This window comes from Oncorhynchus clarkii, chromosome 23 (assembly GCF_045791955.1).
Source record: "Oncorhynchus clarkii lewisi isolate Uvic-CL-2024 chromosome 23, UVic_Ocla_1.0, whole genome shotgun sequence".
NCBI classification, from domain to species: domain Eukaryota; kingdom Metazoa; phylum Chordata; class Actinopteri; order Salmoniformes; family Salmonidae; genus Oncorhynchus; species Oncorhynchus clarkii.
In genome coordinates this window covers 13802870-13830394 of record NC_092169.1, presented here as the reverse complement: position 1 = coordinate 13830394, position 27525 = coordinate 13802870, and the positions used below count along the sequence as shown (strand labels likewise).

At 41.5% G+C, this 27525-nt stretch overlaps 1 protein-coding gene across 3 annotated transcripts in view; it reads right to left on the bottom strand.

The window, feature by feature from the left end:
* Positions 1-23154, bottom strand: part of LOC139381365 (VPS10 domain-containing receptor SorCS3-like) — a 64511-nt gene extending 41357 nt beyond the window's left edge. For all 3 annotated transcript variants that reach the window (XM_071124836.1, XM_071124838.1, XM_071124837.1), the window contains exon 1: positions 22312-23154. In XM_071124836.1, coding sequence (XP_070980937.1) covers positions 22312-23022 — 711 coding nt within the window. In that variant the 5' untranslated portion in view covers positions 23023-23154. The remainder of the gene's footprint in view (positions 1-22311) is intronic.
* Positions 23155-27525: the final 4371 nt, after the last annotated feature.

Sequence of the window (27525 nt, the reverse complement as noted above, 5' to 3'; positions counted from 1 at the left end):
AAAGGCGGTGTAAGAGAGTGCGGGCACCCTGATGAAACTACGTCAGGGTGGCCGAAAACAGAAACCGCCTCTGCCTTCCGTTCTATTGGCGAACGTACAATCACTGGAGAACAAACTGGACGAGCGCCGTTCGAGACTATCTTATCAACAGGACCTGAAGAACTGTAATATCCTATGTTTCTTGGTGTCGTGGCTGAACAAGGACAATATACATGTATCTGGTTTTACTTTGCACCGGCAAGACTGAACGGCAGCGTCGGGTAAGCTCAAAGGGGGAGGTGTGTGTCTCTTTATAAACAACAGCTGGTGCACAATCTATAACATTAAGGAAGTCTCGAGGTTCAGCTCACCCGAACCAGAATACCTCATGATAAGCTAGGGATACCAAGATTTATTTTCCTGGGATAAATAACTGCGAGAAACAGTTAAATTATATAAAATTATCTATATGAAAAGCATGACGTTAAATGGAACTGTTCAATTATATGCAACGTCCAAATCTGGCTTCTCGAAGGCCCGCAGCCTACTCTGCTACAGTATACAGTGGCAAGAAAAAGTATGTGAACCCTTTGGATTTTCCTGGATTTCTGCATAAATTTGACATAAAATTTGATCTGATCTTCATCTAAGTCAAAACAATAGACAAACACAGGGTGTTTAAACTAATAACACACAAATTATTGTATTTTTCTTGTCTATATTGAATACATAATTTAAACATTCACAGACTCCTCCAAAAGCTAATTGGAGTCAGGAGTCAGCTAACTTGGAGTCGAATCAATGAGACGAGATTGGAGATGTTGGTTAGAGTTGCCTTGCCAATTAAAAAACATACAATTTGAGTTTGCTATTCACAAGAAGCATTGCCTGATGTGAACCATGCCTCAAACAAAAGAGATCTCAGAAGACCTAGAAATTGCCAAGAAACAGAAGATCTGGTACAACGCTGGTACAACGCTCTCTTCACATAAGGCAGCAACATATCTGACATGCTGATCCTCAACACGGTGGCCCCTCAGGGGTGTGTGCTTAGTCCCCTCTTGTACTCCCTATTCACCCATGACTGCGTGGCTTCTCACAGCTCCAACACCATTATAAAGCTTGCCGACGACAAAACTGTGGTAGGCCTGATCACCAACAACGATGAGACAGCCTATAGGGAGCTCTGAGGGCTGGCAGTGTGGTGCCAGGACAACAACCTTTCCCTCAATGTCAGCAAGACAAAGAAGCTGATCGTGGACAACAGGAAACAGAGGGCCGAGCATGCCCCCATTAATATCGACAGGCCTGTAGTGGATTGGGTCGAGAGCTTCAAGATTCTCCGTGTCACATCACTAAGGATCTATGACGGTCCACACACATCAACACAGTCGTGAAGAGGGCACAACAATGCCTCTTACCCCTCAGGAGGCTGAAAAGATATGGCATGGGCCCTCAGATCCTCAAAAAGTTATACATCTGTAACATTAAGAGCATCTTGACTGACTGCATTACTGCTTAGTAAGGCAAATGCTTGGCACCCGACCGCAAAGCGCTACAGAGGGTAAATGACTGGGGTCAAGCTCCCTGCCATCCAGGAACTCGATACCAGGTGTGGTCAGAGGAAGGCCCTAAAAACTCTCCAGCCACCCAAGTAAAATACTTTTCTCTCTGCCACCACATGGCAAGCGGTCCTGATGCACCAAGTCTGGCTCCAACAGGACCCTGAACAGCTTCTACCCCCAAGCCATAATGCTGCTAAATAGTTATTTAAATAATTACCCAAATAGATACCTGGATTGACCCTTCTTGAACTACCTTTTGTACTCATCACATACGGTACTGTTACTGTTTATTATCTGTCACTTTATTCCTAGTTATATGTACAGTGGCTTGCGAAAGTATTCACCCTCTTGGCATTTTTCCTATTTTGTTGCCTTACAACCTGGAAATAAAATTTATTTTTTTTGGGGGGGGGTTTGTACCATTTGATTTACATAACATGCCTATCACTTGAACATACAAATAAAGGCATTTTAATTAATTATATGAAGAGTGCCTTGGTCCTCCTTTCTTTTTGATAACCAATTTACCCCTTTTACCAAAGAGCACCTTCTGTCTACCAAAATCTACTATACCTTACCAGCGCTTCACTTCCTCCTCTCTTTTTCCCTACAAGTTAATCATAGCACTTGGGTAGTGCTTAGAGGAAGCAGCTCAACAGTCTTTTTTTCCTGTGTTTTGGGGACATTTTACAACTCATACTATGGATTTTACCTAAGAGGCTACAAGATTTTCCTATTCCCATGAAGAGGGTCAAAGGATTATTACCACTACCTCATTGCTAGATGAGATGACAGCCACAGAGAATACTGGAATGGACTTAAGCAAGGCTTACAGAGACTTGCAACACCTTATGGAGAAAGACACCAAACTTGACCTCAATTCTTTCACCTTGTCTGACTATTGGAGGAAAGGCCTAATCCCCAGAGGACTCTGTATTATTACGTTTCCAGCTAATGGAGCACAAGGTAAAACTGAATTGAGAGATAAATGTGATGGCTATTCTCATAAAGTGTTCTTTTGACCTAATGCTACTTCTAATAGAATAATCTAAAAAGGACGGACAAGTAGTCAAAACAGAAATTGAAGAAGTAAAAAGGAAAATCAGAGAGGAAGCCTTGATCTGTTTCTTTCAACTTTACGAGCAGTGACGATGTGGATCACCCCAGACACTCAGAGGCTAGCTCCTCCCAAGATTTTTTAGACCAGGAAGAGTCACACAGGTTCCTCAACAAGAGAGGGAGAGGACGCGGAAGAGGCGAGGGGGAGGAAGAAATCAAGACTATTCAACCACATGAGCAGGACCAGAACAAGGCTGTGATCAACATTTCTGGAGAACCCCTTGATGATGATTGTGTAAAGGTCTTGTCTAAAGGACTGTCCTTTGCCCCCACATACTCAACTAATGAATTCAATACAAAGATTGCCCTATCTGTACTGCTTGTACGCGAGTTTACCACTCCACTATGTCTCCCTATCATGGCTTTTGCGCCATTAGTACAGATACCAACACATCTTGACCACCAATGTCCATTTGATGTCACAAACCTGTCCAGTACTTTAAAAATATCCTCTCCTGTTGTCCTGGTATTCAGTGGTTTGCAGAAGAGGATGTCTTCCTTAATTGACCCCCTATGAACGTAACGGACATATACCAGGAGCTGTGCCAGGCCCGCCACATCTGTTGACTCATCCAGCTGTAACGCAAAGAATTCACTGGCTTGTATGCAAAGCAGTAATTCTTTCAAAACATCTCCTGCCATATCACTGTTGCGTCATGAAACAGTGCTGTTTGATGAAGTCATTGTCTGTATAGTTTTTGGGCCTTTTCCCCCAGTATTGTCCCAGCAGGAAGAATTAAGTCCTCGACGATAGTATGGGGCTTGCCTGTCCTAGCCACTCGGTAGCGCACCATATAAGATGCTTCTAGCCCCTTATTAATGGTATCTGTTGCTTTTAAACATGTCTTACTTCTCCAAAGTCGTCTTTATTCTTGCTAAAAAAAACTCCTGTGGCTTATTTTTCTAATTGGCCTGTTTCATTTCTAAATGTCTGCGCAAGAGTGAAGGTTTCATCGAGTTTCATCGAGAGCTTTTGCACATATAACACACTGAGGCTGAGGAAGGGCACTACTCACCATATAATTGAACCCCAAATCAATGTAGTTCTCATCATATTTGCGCCTCTATGATGGTCCAATGTCCCTGTCTGTTGTTCGGTGCTTTCGTAAGGGGGCAGTAGCTCTTCGGCTGCATCAGATTCACAACTGTCAGTGTCCATGCTAGCTAGGCTAGCAACAAATGTAGAATTACTGACGCTGGCACTGGATGTGCTCGTGGAAGCAGTACAACTTGTGTCTTCAACAGGTGCAGGTGTAGCACTGCTGGTAGTAGCAGTACTACCAGTAGAGCTGGTATGTGTCTATGGCCACGGGCCTTACGTTTTTTAACCATTCATCTATTTTAGAGCAAACAGAATGAGCAGCAGCTACGTTTGACTACATATGGACCGTTAGTGGAATTTCTACGAGAGAGCAACGGTTAATGTGATGTTAATTATTTGACATTGTGTTTTTATTTAGCTGAACACTAGATGGTATAATTTTATTTTTGGGAGTGAAACGAGGCTACTCAAGAAAGAAAAAAACCTCACCCTAATGTATAGCCCCTTTGGAAAATCTAAATGGACTGTTTGAAAATGTGAAACACATTTTTATTTAGCATACCCCTGACGGCATTGCACACCCCAGTTTGGGAATAACCGTTCTAAATGATTCTGTGCTTCCAACATTGTGGCAACAGTTTGGGGAAGGTCCTTTCCTGTTTCAGCATGACAATGCCCCCGTGCCAAAAGCGAGGTCCATACAGAAATGGTTTGTCGTGATTGGTGTGGGAGAACTTGACTAGCCTGCACAGAGCCCTGGCCTCAAAGTCTTCGAACACTTTTGGGATGAATTGGAACGCCGACTGCGAGCCAGGCCTAATTGCCCAACATCAGTGCAAGGCCTCACTGATGCTCTTGTGGCTGAATGGAAGCAAGTCCCTGCAGCAATGTTTTAACATCTAGTTGAAAGCCTTCCTGGAAGAGTGGAAGCTGTTGTAGCAGCAATGGGGGGGGGGTCCACCTCCATATGAATGCCCATGAAAGTGAAAGAGAACAAGAGAGAGGGGGGTAGAAAGAGAGGGAGGGAGAGAGAGACGGAGAGAGAGCAGAAGATAAATATCAAGAGAGGAGCAATCATCATAAATACATCATAAATTAAAAATGGAGACTGAAAGAAAGCTAAATTACAGTGAGTTTAAACACATTAACCCTGTGGGACCCATAGAACGAGTCATTAAACCAAAAAAGCCACACAAGAATTAGAGAACAATGCCAAAACCCAATATACCCATCAAAAAACTCTTCGCGGCTTAGATTATCTCCATTCCAGGTTAATTAACCAATCAATCAAAGAGAAAGATAACCATTTACATAACTAAATGTGCCATGTCTGCAAGGACCAACAACAGAGTCAGAAGTAATTTGGAATACAGATTTAGTTGAATGGATCCAATGTTCTAACTAATTGCATCTGAAAAAATGAGAGGAGGAAAAAAAGTCCCACCAAACAGTGTAGGCTAGTATTAGTTTCTTCATGTGTTGCTGGTTATGATGGGTCAGAGGCAAAGGAGCCTGATACTTAGTATGGTAAATAACATCTGTCTGTAATAAAACCTCTTTCCTGTAGGGAATGCTTTATAATGAAGCCATATCATATCACACCGAAAGGCATTGGTTGTCCTTCATTTTCACAACTTAAGTGATGCCAGAGGCATTGTAACATAATTTTCATTAATTTCACCCTTCATTAGACTTGTAGGGAACAAATCATACAATTCCATAGATGATCTGTTGATTTGACTGTAATTGACCCTAACACAAGGGTCAGGCTAAGATTTGGGTTTAGGCTAAGCATAGACAATGGAGACAATGTTGTCTAAATTGTGAGAGCATCGCCCACATCTTTTGTTTCTCCCCATTAGCTGTATGACTGTTAACTAACAATGACCCATAGAATTAGGTCAACGGCAATCCACCGCAGGGCCAGCAGGCTGCCCAGGCAGATGACTAAGAGGAAAAATTGTCCTAAGTGGATTCATCACGGGTACATAATTGGAAACAAAATGTTCATACATCCCTCTCATTATTGTTAGCCAGATCAACTGCAGCTCATGTCAATAGAGAACAACTACTATACATGCAAATACTGCAACGACCGGGGACCAAGCAGCAATGAACCTCTAACATACTGTATATGTAATGCTTGGCTATTGATGTTGCAGAAGGAACATTGCAAATTCAATTATTTTTATGATGCAGTATTGCACTTACGTAAATACCCTTAACAAACAAGAATGGTAGCAAAACTTATTTTGAGCCTTCTCGGTAAGTACAATTTAATACATATGATCACTCACTTGCGTACATTAAATTAAGTAAGGACCCTGCAAGGCCAAAAGCAGTGCATTTATTCCTGTTTTATTGATGTGGGGAGAGCCTTGCCCAAGGAAAGTCAACCAATCATTTTCAGAATGGCTCCCACTCTCTGTGGAGATCAGTCATCCCTTATCTTAACATTTTATTATTGTTTTTTTTTTGTTGTTAGAATTGACTCTGAGTGCCTGATTTTGTTCCTGATTGAATTCCAATCCTGTATCTTTTGCGAAACACCACGGCACAACGAGCAGATAGAAACATTAAAGTTATATTACAAGCGCTGTTCGCCAATGCAGACATTTTGAGTCTTTGGAGATGCTTGAATGGACAGACGCCAAGGCAACAGAGGTGTTCAAGACATAATTTCCTTTTGATATACATTGTGATACGAGCTGGACATCTCTCTCTCTCGCACTTCTGACAAAATCACTTCGCCATGCTACCAGTTCACTAGGTTTCCAACCGAGGTCGGACAACTCTGAAATTCAAAGTGTTCTCGTTGGTTGGGGACGAGGTTTAGTCAAGAATAACTCATGTAGCCAGAGTTGGCCAAGCAGCAGTCAAACATGGATTGCACCAGTGGTTATTTAATTCAACAGAGGTAGGAAGGACAACTTGGCCAATGCTATTTAATTCAAACTAGAAACATTAAGTTTGAATAGGACTTGTCATGCTTTCTAACTACATCCCTCCAATCTTCAACTGGACCATACTGTAAGAAGACTACATCCCTCAAATATCACTTTATTCTAATGGTGTAGATACAGTAGTTGTTGGACTGGTGCTTTTCAGAGTAACCTAAGGGGCCCAACACAGGATTTAAATACAATTTCAAGGGACACCCACAGTGGCGTAGAGCAGTTTCTCTGGGGCCCCACAAAGAGTATGCCCCCCCCCCCCAAAAAAAATTATCTAACGTGACAGCCACTCACGAAGTATAGACTACTGATCTCTGCCCATGGTTCTGAAATAGCGACATCTACGCAGTTTCCTATCAATAGGCTATTGGATTATGTGGTGCTAGCGCTTGTAGTAGCCTATAGCTTTGCTTAAATGGATAGATCATTATTTTTATTTGGTAGTTATTTTCTCATGTTAAGCCTAACATTTATGTTTCACGAAGATTTAGGCCTATGGTGTCACAATGCTGCTATTTAGAATGCTGGCTGGCAGCAACAACGTATTCACTTGTTTAGTAATTAAAGTAGGAAATTCAAACATTGCAGATTGTAAAAATAAATTTTTAATGCAACAGCAAACTAATCAGTAACCAATAAATGTTTTTTATATACAGTATACACACAACCGTCCTGTAGGCATATGCCCATAGCCTACATTAGCCGCAATCGCGTTCTCACAGCTAGGATAGAACGTTTGTGCTGTATCAAATCAGTCTATTAATGCCAAATAAAACAATCAGTCCACCGTCAAAAGAATAGCTGACTAGGTTATTCTTTCATTATGCAGACAATGCAGTCTATCCTACATGGTCTACTAGCCTCTCTATAGCTACGTATATCAAGCATTTAGCTGGTAGCCTATTTACACTGAATAAAAATATAAACGCAAACATGCAACAATTTCAAAGAGTTACAGTTCATATAAGAATATCAGTCATTTGAAATACAGTGCTTTCTGAAAATATTCAGAAACCTTGCTTTTTCCACATATGGTAATGTTACAGCCTTATTCTAAAAAGTATTAAATAAAATTTTTTCCTCATCAATTAATGAATAAGTGAAAACAGGTTTTTAGAAATGTTAGCAAATGTATTAATAATAATTAAAACCAGAAATACCTTATTTACATAAGTATTCAGACCCTTTGCTATGAGACTCGGAATTGAGCTCAGGTATATCCTGTTTCTATTGATCATCCTTGAGATGTTTCTACAAATTGATTGGAGTCGAACTGTGGTAAATTCAAATGATTGAAAAGGCACACACCTGTCTATATAAGGTCCCAAAGTTGACAGTGCATGTCAGAGCAAAACCCAAGCCATGAGGTCAAAGGAATTGTCCGTAGAGCTTCGAGACAAAATAATGTCGAACCACCGATCTGGGGAAGGGTACCAAAAAATATCTGCAGCATTGAAGGTCCCCAAAAACACAGTGGCCTCCATCATTCTTAAATGGAAGAAATGTGGATCCACCAAGACGCTTCCTAGAGTTGGCCACCCAGCCAAACTGAGCAATCGGTGGAGAAGGGCTTTGGTCAGGTAGGTGACCAAGAACCCGATGGTCACTCTGACAGAGCTCCAGAGTTTCTCTGTAGAGATGGGAGAACCTTCCAGAAGGGACAACCATCTCTGCAGCAGTCTACCAATCTGGTCTTTATGCTATAGTGGCCAGATGGAAGCCACTCCTCAGTAAAAGGCACATGACAGCCTGCTTGGAGTTTGCCAAAAGGCACTTAAAGGACTCAGACCATGAGAAACAAGATTCTCTGGTCTGATGAAACCAAGATTGAACTCTTTGGCCTGAATACCAAGCATCATGTCTGGAGGAAACCTGGTAACATCCCAACGGTGAAGCATGATGGTGGCAGCATCATGCTGTGCAGATGTTTATCAGTGGCAGGGACTGGGAGACTAGTCAGGATCGAGGGAAAGATGAACAGAGCAATGAACAGAGAGAACTTTGATGAAAACCTGCTCCAGAGAGCTTAGGACATCAGACCGGGGTGAAGGTTCACCTTCCAACAGAACAACGACCCTAAGCACACAGCCAAGACAACGCAGGAGTTGCTTCAGGACATGTCTCTGAATGTCCTTGAGTGGCCCAGCCAAAGCCCGGACTTGAACCTAATTGAACATCTCTGGAGAGCCCTGAAAATAGCTCTGCAGCAACACTCCCCATCCAACCTGACAGAGCTTGAGAGGATCTGCGGAGAAGAATGGGAGAAACTCCCCTTATACAAGTGTGCCAAGCCTGTAGCATCATACCAAGAAGACTCAAGGCTGTAATCACTTCCAAAGGTGCTTCAACAAAGTAAAGGTTCTGAAAACCTATGTAAACATGATACTTCAGTTCATTTTTTTATTTAAATTTGCACCAAAAAAACAACTGATTTTGCTTTGTCATCATGGGGAGGGGGGAAAAAACAATTTAATCCATTTTAGAATAAGGCTGTAACGTAACAAAATGTGAAAAAAGTCAAGGGGTTTAAATGCACTGTAAATTCATTAGGCCCTAATTGATGGATTTCACATGACTGGGAATACAGATATGCATCTGTTGGTCACAAATACCTTTAAAAAAAAGGTAGGGTAGTGGATCAGAAAACCAGTCAGTATCTGGTGCAACCACCATTTGCCTAAGGCAGCGCGACACATCTCCTTTGCATAGAGTTGATCAGGCTGTTGATTGTGGCCTGTGGAATGTTTTCCCAGTCCTCTTCAATGGCTGTGCGAAGTGGCATGATATTGTCGCAAATGCACAAATACACAACAATACAAGGGATGAGACCCATAATAACAAGAGCACAATACACGCAGCACGAAAGCCGAAATAACAACGCACATGTATTCAGACCAAAGGACATGGGAACAATAACCGACAAGACAATGGTGAACAGAGGTCAAATATATACAATTACTATTCAGGGGAATTGGAATCAGGTGTGCGTAATGAGACAGTTCAGTGACTCCTAGAGGCTGGTGACGTAGACCTCCGGAACTGGTGCACGGAATGAGCAGCAGTACCAGGGGAATCCGTGACATATACATATATATTTATATACAGTACCAATCAAAAGTTTGGACACACCTACTCATTCAAGGGTTTTTCTTTATTTTTACTATTTTCTACATTGTAGAAGAATAGTGAAGACATCCAAACTAAGAAATGACACATATGGAATCACGTAGTAACCAAAAAAGTGTTAAACAAATCAAATATATTTTAGATTTTACATTGTTCAAAGTAGTCACCCTTTGCCTTGATGACAGCTTTGCACACGATAAGCATTCTCTCAACCAGCTTCACCTGGAATGCTTTTCCAACAGTCTTGAAGTAGTTCCCACACATGCTGAGCACATGTTGGCTGATTTTCCTTCACTCTGCAGTCCACCTCATCCCAAACCATCTCAATTTGGTTGAGGTCGGGTGCTTGTGGAGGCCAAGTCATCTGATGCAGCACTCCTTCTTGGACAAATAAGCCTTACACAGCCTGGAGGTGTGTTGGGTCATTGTCCAGCTGAAAAACAAATGATAGTCCCACTAAGTGCAAACCAGATGGGATGTCGTATCGCTACAGAATGCTGAGGTAGCCATGCTGGTCAAGTGTGGATTGAATTGTCACCATTAAAGCACCCCCATACCTCCTCCTCCATGCTTCATGGTGGGAACCACACATGCGGAGAGCATCCATTCACCTACTCTGCGTCTCACAAAGACACAGTGATTGGATCCAAAATTGTCCAATTTGGACTCCAGACCAAAGGAAAGGTTTCCACCGGTCTAATGTCCATTGCTCGTGTTTCTTGGCCCAAGCAAGTCTCTTATTATTATTTGTGTCCTTTAGTAGTGGTTTCTTTGCAGCAATTCGACCACGAAGGCCTGATTCACGCAGTCTCCTCTGAACAGTTGATGTTGAAATGTGTCTGTTACTTTGTGAAGTATTTATTTGGTGTGCAATTTCTGAGGCTGGTATCTCTAATGAATTTATCAACTGCAGTAGAGGAAACTCTGGGTCTTCCTTTCCTGTGGCGGTCCTCATGAGAGACAGTTTCATCATAGCACTTGATGATCTTTGCGACTGCACAAGTTCTTCAAATTTTCTGGATTGACTTACCTTCATGTTTTAAAGTAATGATGGACTGTTGTTTCTCTTTGCTTATTTGAGCTGTTCTTCCAAAAATATGGACTTGGTCTTTTACCAAATAGGGATATCTTCTGTATACTACCCCTACATTGTCAAAACACAGCGGATTGGGTCAAACGCACTTAGAAGGAAAGAAATTCCACAAAATAACTTTTAACCAGGCACACCTGTTAATTGAAATGCAGGTGACTACAGTACCTCATGACTACCTCATAAAGCTGGTTGAAAGAATGCCAAAAGTGTGCAAAGCTGTCATCAAGGCAAAGGGTGGCTACTTTGAAGAATATCAAATATAAAATATACTTTGATTTGTTTATCACTTTTTTGGTTACTGCATGATTCCATATGTGTTATTTCATAGTTTTGGTTTTTAGTTTTGATCTACTTTTCTACAATGTAGAAACTGGTAAAAACACAGAAAAACCCTTGAATCAGTAAGTGTGTCCAAACTTTTGACTGGTACTGTAAATTAACAGTTAAAGTCGGAAGTGTCCATACACCTTAGCCAAATACATTTAAAATCAATTTTTCACAATTCCTGACATTTAATCCTAGTAAAATTCCCTGTCGGTCAGTCAGGATCACCAATTATTTAAAGAATGTGAAATGTCAGAATAATAGTAGAGAGAATGATTTATTTCAGCTTTTATTTCCGTAGTCTGTCTTTTTTTATGGCAGTTTTGGAGCAGTGGCCTCTAACTTGCTGAGCGGCCTTTGGGGTTATGTCGATATAGGACTTGTTTTACTGTGGCTATAGATACTTTTGTACCTGTTTCCTCCAGCATCTTCAAAAATTCCTTTGATGTTGTTCTGGGATTGATTTACACTTTTCGCAACAAAGTACGTTCATCTCTAGGAGACAGAACGCTTCTCCTTCCTGGGTGGAATGACAGCTGCGTGGTACCATCGTGTATATACTTGCGTACTATTGTTTCAGGAATTTGAAAATTGCTCCCAAGGATGAACCAGACTTGTAGAGGTCTACAATTTATTTTCTGAGGTCTTGGCTGATTTCTTTTGATTTTCCCATGATGTCAAGCAAAGAGGCACTGAGTTTGAAGGTAGGCCTTGAAATACATCCATAAGTACATCTCCATTTGACTCAAATTGTGTCAATTAGCCTATCAGAAGCTTCTAAAGCCATGACATAATTTTCTGGAATTTTCCAAGCTGTTTAAAGGCACAGCCAACTTAGTGTATGTAAACTTCTGACCCACTGGAATTGTGATACAGTGAGTTATAAGTGAAATAATCTGTCTGTTAACAATTGTTGGGAAAATTACTTGTGTCATACACAAAGTAGATGTCCTAACCGACTTGCCAAAACCATAGTTTGTTGACAAGAGATTTGTGGAGTGGTTGAAAAACGAGTTTTAATGACTCCAACCTAAGTGTATGTAAACTTCCGATTTCAACTGTATATCCTATTCTGATGCTCTAAATGTTCAGTTTCTAATTCCATCCATATAGAGGCAACAATTATTTTCTTTATTTGTCATATTCTCAGCCAGAGCTCACTATAATTGTATCTCAATCTTTGAGGAAATGGCAGAGTTGATTCGAGAAACAGGAGATCCAAGTGTGGAGGAGGTCTATAAAGAACATATCATTATGCAGGAGGTAAAAATACTAAATGTATGTTATATTTACATCACCTGTCAAAAAAGAAAACAGATTTTCCATTCCCTTCAAGGCCAAACTGTCTGTGCATCAAAGGAAGGAGACATAAAGCATTTTGCTTCATCATAAGAGAGGGTAATCGCAACATAAACTCAGCAAAAAAAGAAACATCCCTTTTTCAGCACACTGTCTTTCAAAGATAATTTGTAAAAGTCCAAATAACTTCACAGATCTTCATTGTGAAGGGTTTAAACACTGTAAACAATTAATGAACCATAATCAATTAATGAACATGCACCTGTGGAACGGTCGTTAAGACACTAACAGCTTACAGACGGTAGGCAATTAAGGTCACAGTTATGAAAACGTAGGACACTAAAGAGACCTTTCAACTGACTTTGAAAAACACCAAAAGAAAGATGCCTAGGGTCCCTGCTCATCTGCGTGAACGTGCCTTAGGCATGCTGCAAGGAGGCATGAGGACTGCAGATGTGGCCAGGGCAATACATTGCAATGTCTGTACTGTGAGACGCCTAAGACAGAGCTACAGGGAGACAGGACGGACAGCTGTTCACCCCGCTACCATCTAGAAGGCAGAGAAAGTGTATGTGAATCAAAGCTGGACCGAGAGACTGAAACCTTGCACATTTGAGACTGCTGCCCTATCTACATAGTCACTGAACACTGATCCCTTCAATAATGTTTACATACTGTTTTACCCACCCACCCATGTACAGTGCCATTAAAAAGTATTTGCCCCCTTTCTAATTTTCGCATATTGTTGAAACTGAATGTTATCAGATCTTCAACCAAAACCTAATATTAGATAAAGGGGTCCTGAGTTTACAAATATTTAATTGATTTAATTAGCAAAGTTATTAAACACCAAATTCCCCTGTATGAGAAAGTAATTGCCCCCTTGCACTCAATAACTGGTTATGCCACCTTTAGCTGCAATGACTACAACCAAATACTTCCTGTAGTTGTTGATCAGTCTCACATCGCTGTTGGAGAACTTTTGGTTCCACTCTTAAATGCAGAACTGCTTTAACTCAGTGACATTTGTGGGTTTTCAAGCATTAACTAATTGTTTCAAGTCCTGCCACAAAATTTAAATTGAGATTAGGTCTGGACTTTGACTAGGCCATTACAAAACTTCAAATGTGTTGCTTTTTAACCATTTCCCTGTAAGACTTGATTGTGTGTTTTGGATCATTGTCTTGCTGCATGACCCAGCTGTGCTTCAGCTTCAGCTCACAGACGGATGGCCTGACATTCTCCTGTAGAATTATTTGATACAGAGCTAAATTCATGGCTCCTTCTACTAAGGCAAGTCATCCAGGTCCTGAAGCAGAAAAGAATCCCCACACTATCACACGGCCACCACCATGCTTGACCGTTGGTATGAGGATCTTAGTGTGGAATGCAATAATATATGTAAACTATTTGTACACGACTAATAAATGTGATTTGATATCGGGGAAAACACTGAACAATTAAATACATCATTAACATAAACCATCTTATGGCGAGGTATTAAACTCCAATCATCCACTTTAACCTATAGCCATCAACATCTCCATTAACCAAAAAATGATTGATTGTGAGAAAAGCCAGTCATGACCTGATTCCCTATATGGCGAGATAGGGTGGGGAGCCTGAATACATTGAATGATTAAACAAAATATGGCTCATAGGGTCTAGACATTGATGTAAACACATTCATTTAATTGGGCCCTGACACACAACACACTGGTTGAATCTGCCGTACCACTGAGAAAGATGTGCTCGACATCATTCCTGTACTGTAGCCACATCTCCTAATGGACAACAACTGCAAGAGATGCAGTGATTGTCAAACAACACAGAGCTGGCAGGTAGCAGGAGAAGAAAGACTGTGACTGTGCCACTGCTGTCCTCTCTAGACTGCAACCCATATCATAGCACTGGCAAGCACAGGCAATTTGGGGCCAATATCTCAATTTGATTTGATGTTAAACTGGTAAATTGCCTTTTCGGATTGGAATAGCAAAATAAAAGAAGTAGAAAATAATTAATTCAGAAAATGCAGTATTTTCATTAGCCGAACACATTTGGTGATGCTCACTCTGATTACTGTTGCTGTTTTGAGGTACCCCTCTAACTTTTCAGAGATTTGAATTTTATGATACCCTAATAATCAGATACACATTAATGACAGACTGTGAAAGCAAGTTATGCAATCACTAAGATAAAAACTTATTACAGAACAATATGTGACACATGTTTTATTATTGTGATTAAGGATGAATGTATTAATGTATTCATAATAAATCATTTTAATCAAACACCTGCAGTGACATATTGAATGCATACATTTTGTTAGCTAATTGATTGTAAAACAACAAGTAGCAAACAACAAACCAAAAATAAATGGCTTAGCTATAGAAAGACCTTGGTCTTTCCTAATCACATATGGATTGAATTGATTGTTTATGTCTTTGTGAGTGAGGAAAAGCTATTCTGTGAAGACCCCATTTCCTCCAAACAGAAATCAGGTGAAAGCCACATTGAGCAAATAAACCTTGAATGTCCAGTTTGAGAGGTTTTAACAATCGATTCCAACCTTCTTGGGCACAAAAATCAACTCTAATGATCTTTAAACAAGTATCAATTAAGATTGGCAACAGCATTAGACTTTAAATGCTTGCTGTAGGCCAGCACTCCATTATCACAAATCCTTACAGCTATGCTTGCTATGTCTAAAACACCATAGCGTATGGGGATTCCTTACTCAGTGATAAGTCCTCTGCACTCCAAGCACCTGAGAAATAATGGATGTATGAATGTCACACCACTGCATGTGCTGAGTAGTGCTTCACGACCTCGCTCAGATTAAAACATGAAAGTAACTGTAGAGATTTTAGTGAAAAATATGAAGTGCAACATAATATAATCTCTCCTACCAAATGAAAATAAATAGATATATAATAACAATACAATCAGGCTATACTCCTCAACATTACTATGCTGTGACAGCTATTAGAGTAATTCATCACATGCAAGCTTGTCAAATATGATTCCCGCCTGCTTCTGCTCTCTGATTAATTCCACAGCATAGTGTGTGTTTGTGTGTGTGTGTGTGTGTGTGTGTGTGTGTGTGTGTCTGTTTATACATGCATGTGTGTGCATGTGTAAGTAGCGGTTGAATTAATTATCAAGGCAACAAAACAAGTGCAGCATTTGCCCCAGATTTATATTAATTATGGCCTATAATTACATACAATATGAAATAAATCATTTTTAAACCAACATTTTGTAATTAGGTTTGTTAAAAATCATATTTTCTGTGTTGGAAGGGTGTGGATGTACCCCAATAACAGAATGGTGTGGGCGTATACTGCTCATTAAAAACATTAACGTAAATAGACCGCTGATTGGCCAGCTCATCCTCCTCTAGACCGCTGATTAGTCAGTTCATTCTCCTCAGGAATATGACATCATACTCAATTTTTTATTTATTTTATTTCACATTTATTTAACCAGGTAGGCAAGTTGAGAACAAGTTTTCATTTACAATTGCGACCTGGCCAAGATAAAGCAAAGCAATTTGACACATACATCAACACAGAGTTACACATGGAGTAAAACAAACATACAGTCAATAATACAGTAAAAAAAATAAGTCCATATACAATGTGAGCAAATGGGGTGAGATAAGGGAGGTAAAGGCAACAAAAAAAGGCCATGGTGGCGAAGTAAATATAATATAACAAGTAAAACACTGGAATGGTAGATTTGCAGTAGAAGAATGTGCAAGGTAGAGATATAAATAATAGGGTGCAAAGGAGCAAAATAAATAAATACAGTAGGGGGAGAGGTGGTTGTTTGGGCTAAATTATAGATGGGCTATGTACAGGTGAAGTATTCTGTGAGCTGCTCTGACAGCTGGTGCTTAAAGCTAGTGAGAGAGATAAGTGTTTCCAGTTTCAGAGATTTTTGTAGTTCGTTCCAGTCATTGGCAGCAGAGAACTGGAAGGAGAGGCGGCAAAAGGAAGAATTGATTTTGTGGGTGACCAGAGCGCGTGCTACAGGTGACCAGCGAGCTGAAATAAGTTGGGACTTTACCTAGCAAGGTGTTGTAGATGAAGTGGAGCCAGTGGGTTTGGCGACGAGTATGACATCGCCAAAGTCGAGGATCGGTAGTATGGTCAGTTTTACAAGGGTATGTTTGGCAGCATGAGTGAAGGATGCTTTGTTGCGAAATAGGAAGCCAATTCTAGATTTAACTTTGGATTGGAGATGTTTGATGTGAGTCTGGAATGAGAGTTTACAGTCTAACCAGACACCTAGGTATTTGTAGTTGTCCACATATTCTAAGTCAGAACCGTCCAGAGTAGTGATGTTGGACAGGCGGGCAGGTGCAGGCAGCGATCGGATGAAGAGCATGCATTTAGTTTTGTTTGTATTTAAGAGCAATTGGAGGCCACGGAAGGAGAGTTGTATGGCATTGAAGCTCGCCTGGAGGGTTGTTAACACAGTGTCCAAAGAAGTGCCAGAAGTATACAGAATGGTGTCGTCTGCGTAGAGGTGGATTAGAGACTCACCAGCAGCAAGAGCGACATCATTGATGTATACAGAGAAGAGAGTCGGTCCAAGAATTGAACCCTGTGGCACCCCCATAGAGACTGCCAGAGGCCCGGACAACAGGCCCTCAGATTTGACACACTGAACTCTATCAGAGAAGTAGTTGGTGAACCAGGCGGGGCAATAATTTGAGAAACCAAGGCTATCGAGTCTGCCGATGAGGATGTGGTGATTGACAGAGTCGAAAGCCTTGGCCAGGTCAATGAATACGGCCGCACAGTATTGTTTCTTATCAATGGTGGTTTAGATATCGTTTAGGACCTTGAGCATGGCTGAGGTGCACCCATCACCAGCTCTGAAACCAGATTGCATAGCGGAGAAGGTATGGTGGGATTCGAAATGGTCGGTAATCTGTTTGTTGACTTGGTTTTCGAAGACCTTAGAAAGGCAGGGTAGGATAGATATAGGTCTGTAGCAGTTTGGGTCAAGAGTGACCCCCCCCCCCCCCCCATTGAAGAGGGGAATGACCGCAGCTGCTTTCCAATCTTTGGGAATCTCAGACGACACGAAAGAGAGGTTGAACAGGCTAATAATAGGGGAGGCAACAATTTAGGCAGATCATTTTAGAAATAAAGGGTCCAGATTGTCTAGCCCGGCTGATTTGTACGGGTCCAGATTTTGCAGCTCTTTCAGAACATCAGCTGACTGGATTTGGGAGAAGGAGAAATGGGGAAGGCTTGGGCGAGTTGCTGTGGGGGGTGCAGTGCTGTTGACCGGGGTAGGGGTAGCCAGGTGGAAAGTATGGCCAGCCGTAGAAAAATGCTTATTGTCATTTTCAATTATAGTTGATTTATCGGTGGTGACAGTGTTTCCTATCTTCAGTGCAGTGGGCAGCTGGGAGGAGGTGTTCTTATTCTCCATGGACTTTACAGTGTCCCAGAACGTTTTTGAGTTAGTGTTACAGGAAGCAAATTTCTGCTTGAAAAAGCTAGCATTGGCTTTTCTAACTGCCTGTGTATATTGGTTTCTAGCTTCCCTGAAAAGTTGCATATCTTGGGGGCTGTTCAATGCTAATGCAGAACGCCATAGGATGTTTTTGTGTTGGTTAAGGGCAGTCAGGTCTGGAGAGAACCAAGGGCTATATCCGTTCCTGGTTCTAAATGTCTTGAATGGGGCATGCTTATTTAAGATGGTGAGGAAAGCATTTAAAAAAAAATAACCAGGCATCCTCTACTGACGGGATGAGATCAATATCCTTCCAGGATACCCTGGCCAGGTCGATTAGAAAGGCCTGCTCGCTGAAGTGTTTCAGGGAGCGTTTGACAGTGATGAGTGCAGGTCGTTTGACCGCAGACCCATTACGGATGCAGGCAATGAGGCAGTGATCGATGAGATCTTGGTTGAAAACAGCAGAGGTGTATTTAGAGGGCACGTTGTTTAGGATGATATCTATGAGGGTTCCCGTGTTTACGGCTTTGGGGTGGTACCTGGTAGGTTCATTGATAATTTGTGTGAGATTGAGGGCATCAAGCTTAGATTGTAGGATGGCTGGGGTGTTAAGCATGTTCCAGTTTAAGTCGCCTAGCAGCACGAGCTCTGAAGATAGATGGGGGCAATCAGTTCACATATGGTGTCCAGAGCACAGCTGGGGGCAGACCGTGGTCTATAGCAGGCGGCAACGGTGAGAGACTTGTTCAAATTGTTTGGGTACAGACCTGGATAGTAGGACAGAACTCTGCAGGCTATCTTTGCAGTAGATTGCAACACTGCCCCCTTTGGCCGTTCTATCTTGTCTGAAAATGTTGTAGTTAGGGATGAAGATTTCAGATTTTTTGGTGGTCTTCCTAAGCCAGGATTCAGACACGGCTAGAACATCCGGGTTGGCAGAGTGTGCTAAAGCAGTGAATAAAACAAACTTAGGGATGAGGCTTCTAATGTTAACATGCATGAAACCAAGGCTATTACGGTTACAGAAGTCATCAAAAGAGAGCGCCTGGGGAATAGGAGTGGAGCTAGGCACTGCAGGGCTTGGATTCACCTCTACATCACCAGAGGAACAGAGGAGGACTAGGATAAGGGTATGGCTAAAAGCTATGAGAATTGGTAGTCTAGAAGGTCTGGAACAGAGAGTAAAGGGAGGTTTCTGGGGGCGATAATATAGCTTCAAGGTATAATGTACAGACAAAGGTATGGTAGGATGTGAATACAGTGGAGGTAAACCTAGGTATTGAGTGATGATGAGAGAGATATTCTCTCTAGAAACATCATTGAGACCAGGTGATGTCATCGCATGTGTGGGTGGTGGAACTGAAAGGTTGGATAAGGTAAAATGAGCAGGGCTAGAGGCTCTACAGTGAAATAAGCCAATAAACACTAACCAGAACAGCAATGGACAAGGCATATTGACATTAAGGAAAGGCATAGGAGTAGTGAGGTTGGTTGGGGTCACGGCGATTCAGACAGCTAGCCGGGCCATCGGTAGCAAGCTAGCAGAGGATGGAGGTCTGTTTTTAGCCACCTTTTGCGTTTCCGTCGGTAGATTAGTGGGGTTCCGTGTGGTAGAGTGGATCAATACAATTGGCAAAATAGATATAGTTATAGTGACCCAAGAAAAAATGTCTGATAGACCTATTCAGATAGCAGCCGATAAGACAGCTAACGATTAGCGGGCCGCAGATGGGCGTTCAGGTAACGTCGCGATGGAGGGGCCAGTTAGATAACTCCCTCGGGCAGATAAAGTCGGTAGTCCAGTCGCGAAGGCCCGGTGGGGCTCCGCATCGGCAGTAAAATGGGTCCGGATAGGTGATTGTAGCCCAGGAGTGGCTGATGGAACTCTTCAGCTGGCCAGCTACGGAATAATTGATGTTTGCTCCGGGATCGACGTAAGCCAATAGTCACACGGATAGCAGCTAGCTAGCTGCGAGATCCAGGTGTAAATGTCCAGAGCTTGCGGTTGAAATCCGGGGATATGGAGAGAAAAATAGGTCTGGTATGTTCTGGTCTGAGTCGCGTTGTACAAAACTGGCGATAGCTTCTCGAGCTAAAGGATAGCTGATGACCACAAACCGTGGTTAGCTATCTATCTCTATGAGGAAATCAGCCAGATCACCCGGGATACAAGTCCGTATTCGACGTCCATCCATGTCTGAGGACATTTGGGGTGACGTGGAAACTGGCCACTAGGGGCAACAGTGAGTGCTGTTACCTTCAAGTAGGTTTCGGTTTTGCTAAGGTGTTGTGGACAGGATTGCAGATGGGCATAAGCATTTGCCTCTGATTTAAAAGGTTACAAGTTGAAATCAAGCAATGGAAAATATTTTTAAAATACTTTTTGTTTAAAGCCTATCCCAAACCTTCACCCTTACAATTCAGAGTTAATGCCTAACCTTAAGAATCTTGCGTTAATGCCTGAACTTCACCTTAAACAGTTTGAAATGTGAATTGTGGAACAACTTTGAAATTTGACGTTTGAGAAACATGGATGAACGGCCTGTTTGAGGTGGGGGGTTTTCTCGAATTTATGCTTTGGCCACAAATACGATTATAGGATGAATAAACAACATTATTTAGGCACGAGTTAAGAGAACATTATGAACTTCTAAAAATGAGATTTTCACTGGACAGTCACATAAAATGCACTTTGTGAAGCCAAATGAATCTAAGAGTGCTGGGTGAGTGCTGAGAACCCATGGTGATGTGTTGCATTATGGTCCCTTCACACAAATCATTCACAATAAAGATACGGCAGATACGAGTGTAGTTTGGAGGAGTAAAATATAGTTATGGGAATGGTAGGCTAACACTTTACAGTTCCCTTAATACTGTGTGAGTACACATATTCCTATAAGTACAGCATAACAACTATTGTAATTACTGGTTGTTACACTGTACTTACATTGTACTTACAACAGTAACCCTAACCCTAGTCCTAACCCTTACCCTTACCCAACCTCTAATCCTAAGTATAGAGCAAGTGCCGTTTATCAATGAGTAAATACAATATTTGTTGCACTATACTTACAGGAATAATTACACAGTAATAGGTATATGTATTCAATTACCACATATAAGACTATTTCCATTTTGGGGGTACATTCACACAGTAACATGATCTTCATTATAGCCTTCCACAGTGATGTACAATGTAATCTATCAGGTATCCAACCCGGGTTGTCTTTGCGCCTCAAGATCACGTCAGCCCACTGAGCTAAAGCCTAGGCAATATCATTGAGAGCTAACATGAGTCTTAAGCTCTCTGGAAAAGTTACTCAGGCAAGGTGTATTTCACTGAACTACCTGTGCTACACATACTCTCTATCAGCATCAGTGGATCTCGTAGGAGCATGAACTTACAGAAAGCAAAACATTCAGCAACAAATTGTTTTCAACAGACCCCTGATCAGTTTGGACCACAGTATCAATGACTGCTACAATTATACTGCAGTAACCTATTACATATTAGACACACCTTCTACTGCTACTATTACCATACCTTACTGATGTTGGCTTTTGGACCTAAAACAGTGGGACAAATGCCATTGACAAAGGAAAAAGGTGAAAATGCTCCTCTTCAGAGTATACCCTTAGCAGCCTCCAGCCTGGGTGAGCTTTTTTTGTTTGTTTTTGTCTGTGTAGAACGTGATAATTTCATCCATTATGAAAATATGTTTTTCATGGGCCATCATGGAATGAGTGCAGATAAAATGGTAATGTCTGTGACAAAAAAAAAGAGTTCGTGTCTATTGTATGCATGAGGCACAGTGCACATTCAGAGCTGTAGTTGTGGAAGTAGTACAATATGGATGGAGAAATATTTCACTGTATGCTTGCAACACATTTTCTTAATTGCATTTGAATGAAAATACCAATATTTCACAGACAACGCTTACAAATAGCCTAACCATGCAGTCCACTCGAACAGGAGCGCTAACATTTGTTGATTCTAATCCCTCTCCTATAATTATGCACTAATAATTAAATAGCCATAAAGCAAAGTAACCTCAATTCTGTGACAGACATGTTTTACATGAATAATATCTTGTCTGTAAATCATTCAGAGACACGCTCCCTCAGAGTTGAAGTGACAAGAAACGCATGCATTTTGTTGCGCGCCGTGAGAAAGCTGAGCGTAATGATGCGCAACTGAATGATAGACTTTGGAAATATACCGCGGGTGAAACATCGAGTAAAACGCATGCAGGTTACATTTAAAATTTACTTTAGAATGCATACCATTTGAAAAATCGTTTTTGTATATTATAAACGTCAATTTGAACTCACGCTGCTGTTGTCTCCAACCCAGTGCCCCATCGCCTGGTTGTGAGCAGAGTCTCCGGATAGAGGGAAAGTAGAGGTGACCAGAAGCGACTCACTTTGCCTCGGACCAGTTCTTGCGTCCTCCCCAGTTCGTCGGTATTCTGTCCTCGGACTATAAACACCAAAAGGCTCCAAAAGCTTCTCGGCTGAAAATGCGTCACCAGGACCTCCAATTTGACTCCTGTCCGAATATTCGCCGTAGGCTGTACTTCGCTTTGTACGGTTACTTAAAGCAAGTGTGCCGTCATTGTCATTTACGTCAAAAAAACGGTCCGACTTTTTTCTGTCATCAGTAAAATACTTGGAACGGTTTGGCGCAGTTTTATCTCTGCCAGAAGATATAGCATCAGGTGTCACTTTCCCAATAACTCTTTTCAAGTCCTTTGGTAATCTCCCTCCACCTTTTGGAACCGCCGGTTTTCCATCAATTGGTTCAATTTTAAAAGCCCTGGAAAAGGCAGATTCCTTGACGATATACTTTGGGATGTTGACCCATACGGAGTTTAGGTTTGTGCGCAGCTCCAAAGGCAATGTATCAACACGGTTAAGCCAAACGTTCTTCGTTGTGGAACTCGCTGGCCAATTTATTTCAGCGTATGCTATCAACATATTGTAAAAAGAGCTTAAAACGCAAGTCAAAATAGCCCAACACCAAACTGAACCTGAGATGACCATGGTTTTCACCTCACTGTTGCCAATTATTTGAAAAATAAAATACGTTTCGACGTCGTTAATATATTCTATCAACTTTTGAAATACTCACTGTGTAACCGTTAGTCCGACAATCAAAGATCAGAGTGGCTTTATCTGATCTGCTCAAGTCCAGGAATTTGTCAAAGTGAACAACAAGTTGGGCGGGCGCTGCGCACCAGACAAATGCGCCCGACAAAAAGTGATTGTGGAATTTTTGGAGGGGTGTGTAGAATAGGAATAACGTTAAAAACGCATGCAATATCTAAACTTGTTGATGTATTTTGCAACGACATCTGTCCATTTGAAATAGTATCAGTATCATTATTTGACAAATACATATGAAATAGTTACCTCCAGTGCGTTATTGGTTCATCCGAAAAATAATTCATCTCAGTTGCCTATACGTAATTACTCGCAATTGCAATTCCTTCTTCTGCAGAACAGGTGAGTGCTATGTGGATATGTTTTGGACATTTGGAGGAAGAAACATTTACAGCTAGTTTATGCAGCCACTGTTCTCACATACTGTATGTGTATTATGCCCTACATTTGGAAGAGTTCACCCAAAATATAAATGTACATATTTTATACCAACCTCTTTTCTTTCATTTCAGCAGCCTCTGGCTGCATGGCGTTAGCTTCCTCAGACCTCTAATGAATTGCACTCATCAGGGCATATATCCTAGCATGGAAGTACCTTCAAAAGTATCATTCTAAACCTCTGCAACATAAATTGACAACTGCCAAGGTAAGTAGAAAATCTTGTAAATTTGTATTTTGGGTAAGCTATCCCATGAAAACAATAGGAACGACTCAAGAATATCAAAGTTGTAATCAGCTCAAACCAGCCCAGAACATGGCAGTCTCTTTTGCAGAGGAGGAGTGAAGTCACATAAAATGGTTGTGACTAGATGGGATACAGTCAGAACAGGTTATGAGAGCATTTTGGCTTAGGAGAGCATTTTAGCTTACCCTAACCCTTTTTCTAACATTAATATAATTCCCCAAACCTGCTATGTTAATGATCCAAACCTGCTGTGAAAGTTCTCCTAACCTGCTACGAAAAAGTCACCTCCGGATCATAGCTGTATTCCACCTAGTCAGAACCAGAGAAAACCCACTGGAATTGTGATGCAGTGAGTTATAAGTGAAATAATCTGTCTGTTTACAATTGTTGGGACAATTACTTGCACAAAGTAGATGTCCTAACCGACTTGCCAAAACTATAGTTTGTTAACAAGAGATTTGTGGAGTGGTTGAAAAACAAGTTTTAATGACCAACCTAAGTGTATGTAAACTTCCGATTTCAACTGTATATCCTATTCTGATGCTCTAAATGTTCAGTTTCTAATTCCATCCATATAGAGGCAACAATTATTTTCTTTATTTGTCAGATTCTCAGTCAGAGCTCCCTATAATTGTATCTCAATCTTTGAGGAAATGGCAGAGTTGATTCGAGAAACAGGAGAACAAAGTGTGGAGGTCTATAAAGAACATATCATTATGCAGGAGATAAAAAAACTAAATGTATGCTATATTTACATCACCTGTCAAAAAATAAAACAGATTTTCCATTTCCTTCAAGGTCAAACTGTCTTTGCATCAAAGGAAGGAGACATAAAGCATTTTGCTGCATCATAAGAGAGGGTAATCGCAACATAAACTAAGCAAAAAAATAAACGTCCCTTTTTCAGGACACTGTCATTCAAAGATAATTCGTAAAAGTCTATATAACTTCACATATCTTCAGTGTAAAGGGTTTAAACAATGTTTCCCATGCTTGTTCAATGAACCATAAACAATTAATGAACATGCACCTGTGGAAAGGTCTTTAAGACACTAACAGCTTACAGACGGTAGGTAATTAAGGTCACAGTTATGAAAACGTAGGACACTAAAGAGGCCTTTCAACTGACTTTGAAAAACACCAAAAGAAAGATGCCCAGGGTCCCTGCTCATCTGCGAGAACGTGCCTTAGGCATGCTGCAAGGAGGCATGGGGACTGCAGATGTGGCCAGGTCAATAAATTGCAATGTCCGTACTGTGAGACGCCTAAGACAGAGCTACAGGGAGACAGGACGGACAGCTGATCGTCCTCGCAGAGGCAGACCACGTGTAACAACACCTGCACAGGATCGGTACATCCGAATATCACACCTGCAGGACAGGTACAACAACTTCCCGAGTTACACCAGGAAAGCACAATCCCTCCATCAGTGCTCAGACTGTCCGCAATAGGCTGAGAGTGTCACGAACGTCGTGGTAATCATACTCGGACCAAGGCACAGCGTACTTAGAGTTCCACATGTTTATTAAATGAAACTCATAAAAACAATAAAGAGCAACGAAACGTGATGTTCTGTACAGCTCACAGGCCTCAGCACAAAAACAAGATCCCACAAAAACCCAGTGGGAAAAGGCTACCTAAATATGATCCCCAATCAGAGTCAACGAATCAGGGCTGCCTCTGATTGGGAACTATACCAGGCCAACATAAAAATAGAAAAACTAGAGTACAAACCCTAGTCACACCCCGACCTAACCAAATTAGAGAATAAAAGTCTCTCTAAGGTCAGGGCGTGAGAGAGAGAGGCTGGACTAGGAGCTTGTAGGCCTGTTGTAAATGCAGGTCCTCACCAGACATCACTGGCAATAACGTCGCCTATGGGCACAAACCCACCGTTGCTGGACCAGACAGGACTGGCAAAAAGTGCTCTTCACTGACGAGTCAAGGTTTTGTCTCACCAGGGTCAGATTCATGTATATCGTCAAAGGAATTAACGTTACACCGAGGCCTGTACTCTGGAGTGGGATCGATTTGGAGGTGGAGGGTCTGTTATGGTCTGGGGCGGTGTGTCACAGCATCATCGGACTGAGCCTGTTGTCATTGCAGGCAAACTCAACGCTGTGCATTACAGGGAAGACATCCTCCTCCCTTATGTGGTACCCTTCCTGCAGGCTCATCCAGACATAACCCTCCAGCATGACAATGCCACCAGCCATACTGCTCTTCTGTGCGTGATTTCCTGCAAGACAGGAATGTCAGTGTTCTGCCATGGCCAGCGAAGAGCCCGGATCTCAATCCAATTAAGCACGTCTGGGGCCTGTTGGATCTGAGGGTGAGGCCTAGGGCCATTCCCCCCAGAAATGTCAGAGAACTTGCAGGTGCCTTGGAGGAAGAGTTGGATAACATCTCACAGCAAGAAATGGCAAACCTGGTGCAGTCCATGAGAAGGAGATGCACTGCAGTACTTAACCTCTCTGGGATCGTTCGGGACACCAGCGTCCCACCTCGCCAACAGCCAGTGAATTTGCAGGGCGCCAAATTCAAAACAACAGAAATCTCATAATTAAAATTCCTCAACCATACAAGTAGTGTACACCATTTTAAAGATACACTTCTCGTTAATCCATCCACAGTGTCCGACTTCAAAAAGGCTTTTCAGCGAAAGCAGAACATATCATTATGTTAGGTCAGCAACTAGTCACAGAAAGCATTCAGCCATTTTCCAACCAAAGAGAGGTGTCACACAAAGTAGAAATATAGATAAAATGAATCACTCACCTTTGATGATCTTCATCAGATGACACTCCCAGGACTCAATGTTACACAATACATGTATGTTTTGTTCGATCAAGTTCATATTTATATCCAAAAACCTCAGTTTACATTGGCTCCATGTTCAGAAATGCCTCCAAAACATCCAGAGAAATTGCAGAGAGCCACATCAAATAACAGAAATACTCATCATAAACTTTCATGAAAGATACATGTTTTTACATAGAATTAAAGATAAACTTGTTCTTAATGCAACCGCTGTGTCAGATTTCAAAAAAGCTTTACGGCAAAAGCACAATATTCAATAATCTGAGAACAGTGTTCAGCAACAAAAGCAAGCCATACAGTTACCCGCCAAATTGAGGGGGTCAACAAAAGTCATAAATAGCATTATAAATCTTCACTTACCTTTGCTGATCTTCGTTGGAATGCACTCCCAGGACTCCCACAAGAAATGTTTGTTTTGTTCGATTACGTCCATATTTATGTCCAAATACCTCCATTTTGTTTGCGAGTTCAGTTCACTATTCCAAAGGCACAATGCACGAGCGCAAAATCCAGACGAAGAGTCAAAAGAGTTCCATTACAGTGTGTAGAAACATGTCAAACGATGTTTACATTAAATCCTTAGGGACTTTTTATAATAAATCTTCAATAATATTCCAACCGGACAATAGCGTATTCATTACAGAGGAAAAAGAAGGCACGACGCGCCCGCGTGACCGCGCAGTAAACAACTGATTGGCCACAGCCTAGTCCACTTTTTGAAACAGCTCTTATTCGACCCCCTTCCACAATAGAAGCCTCAAACAACTTTCTAAAGACTGTTGACATCTGCTGGAAGCCTTGGGAAGTGGCCCCATAGACACAGCATATTGGATAGGCAATCACTTAAATGAAACTACAAACCTCAGATTTCCCACTTC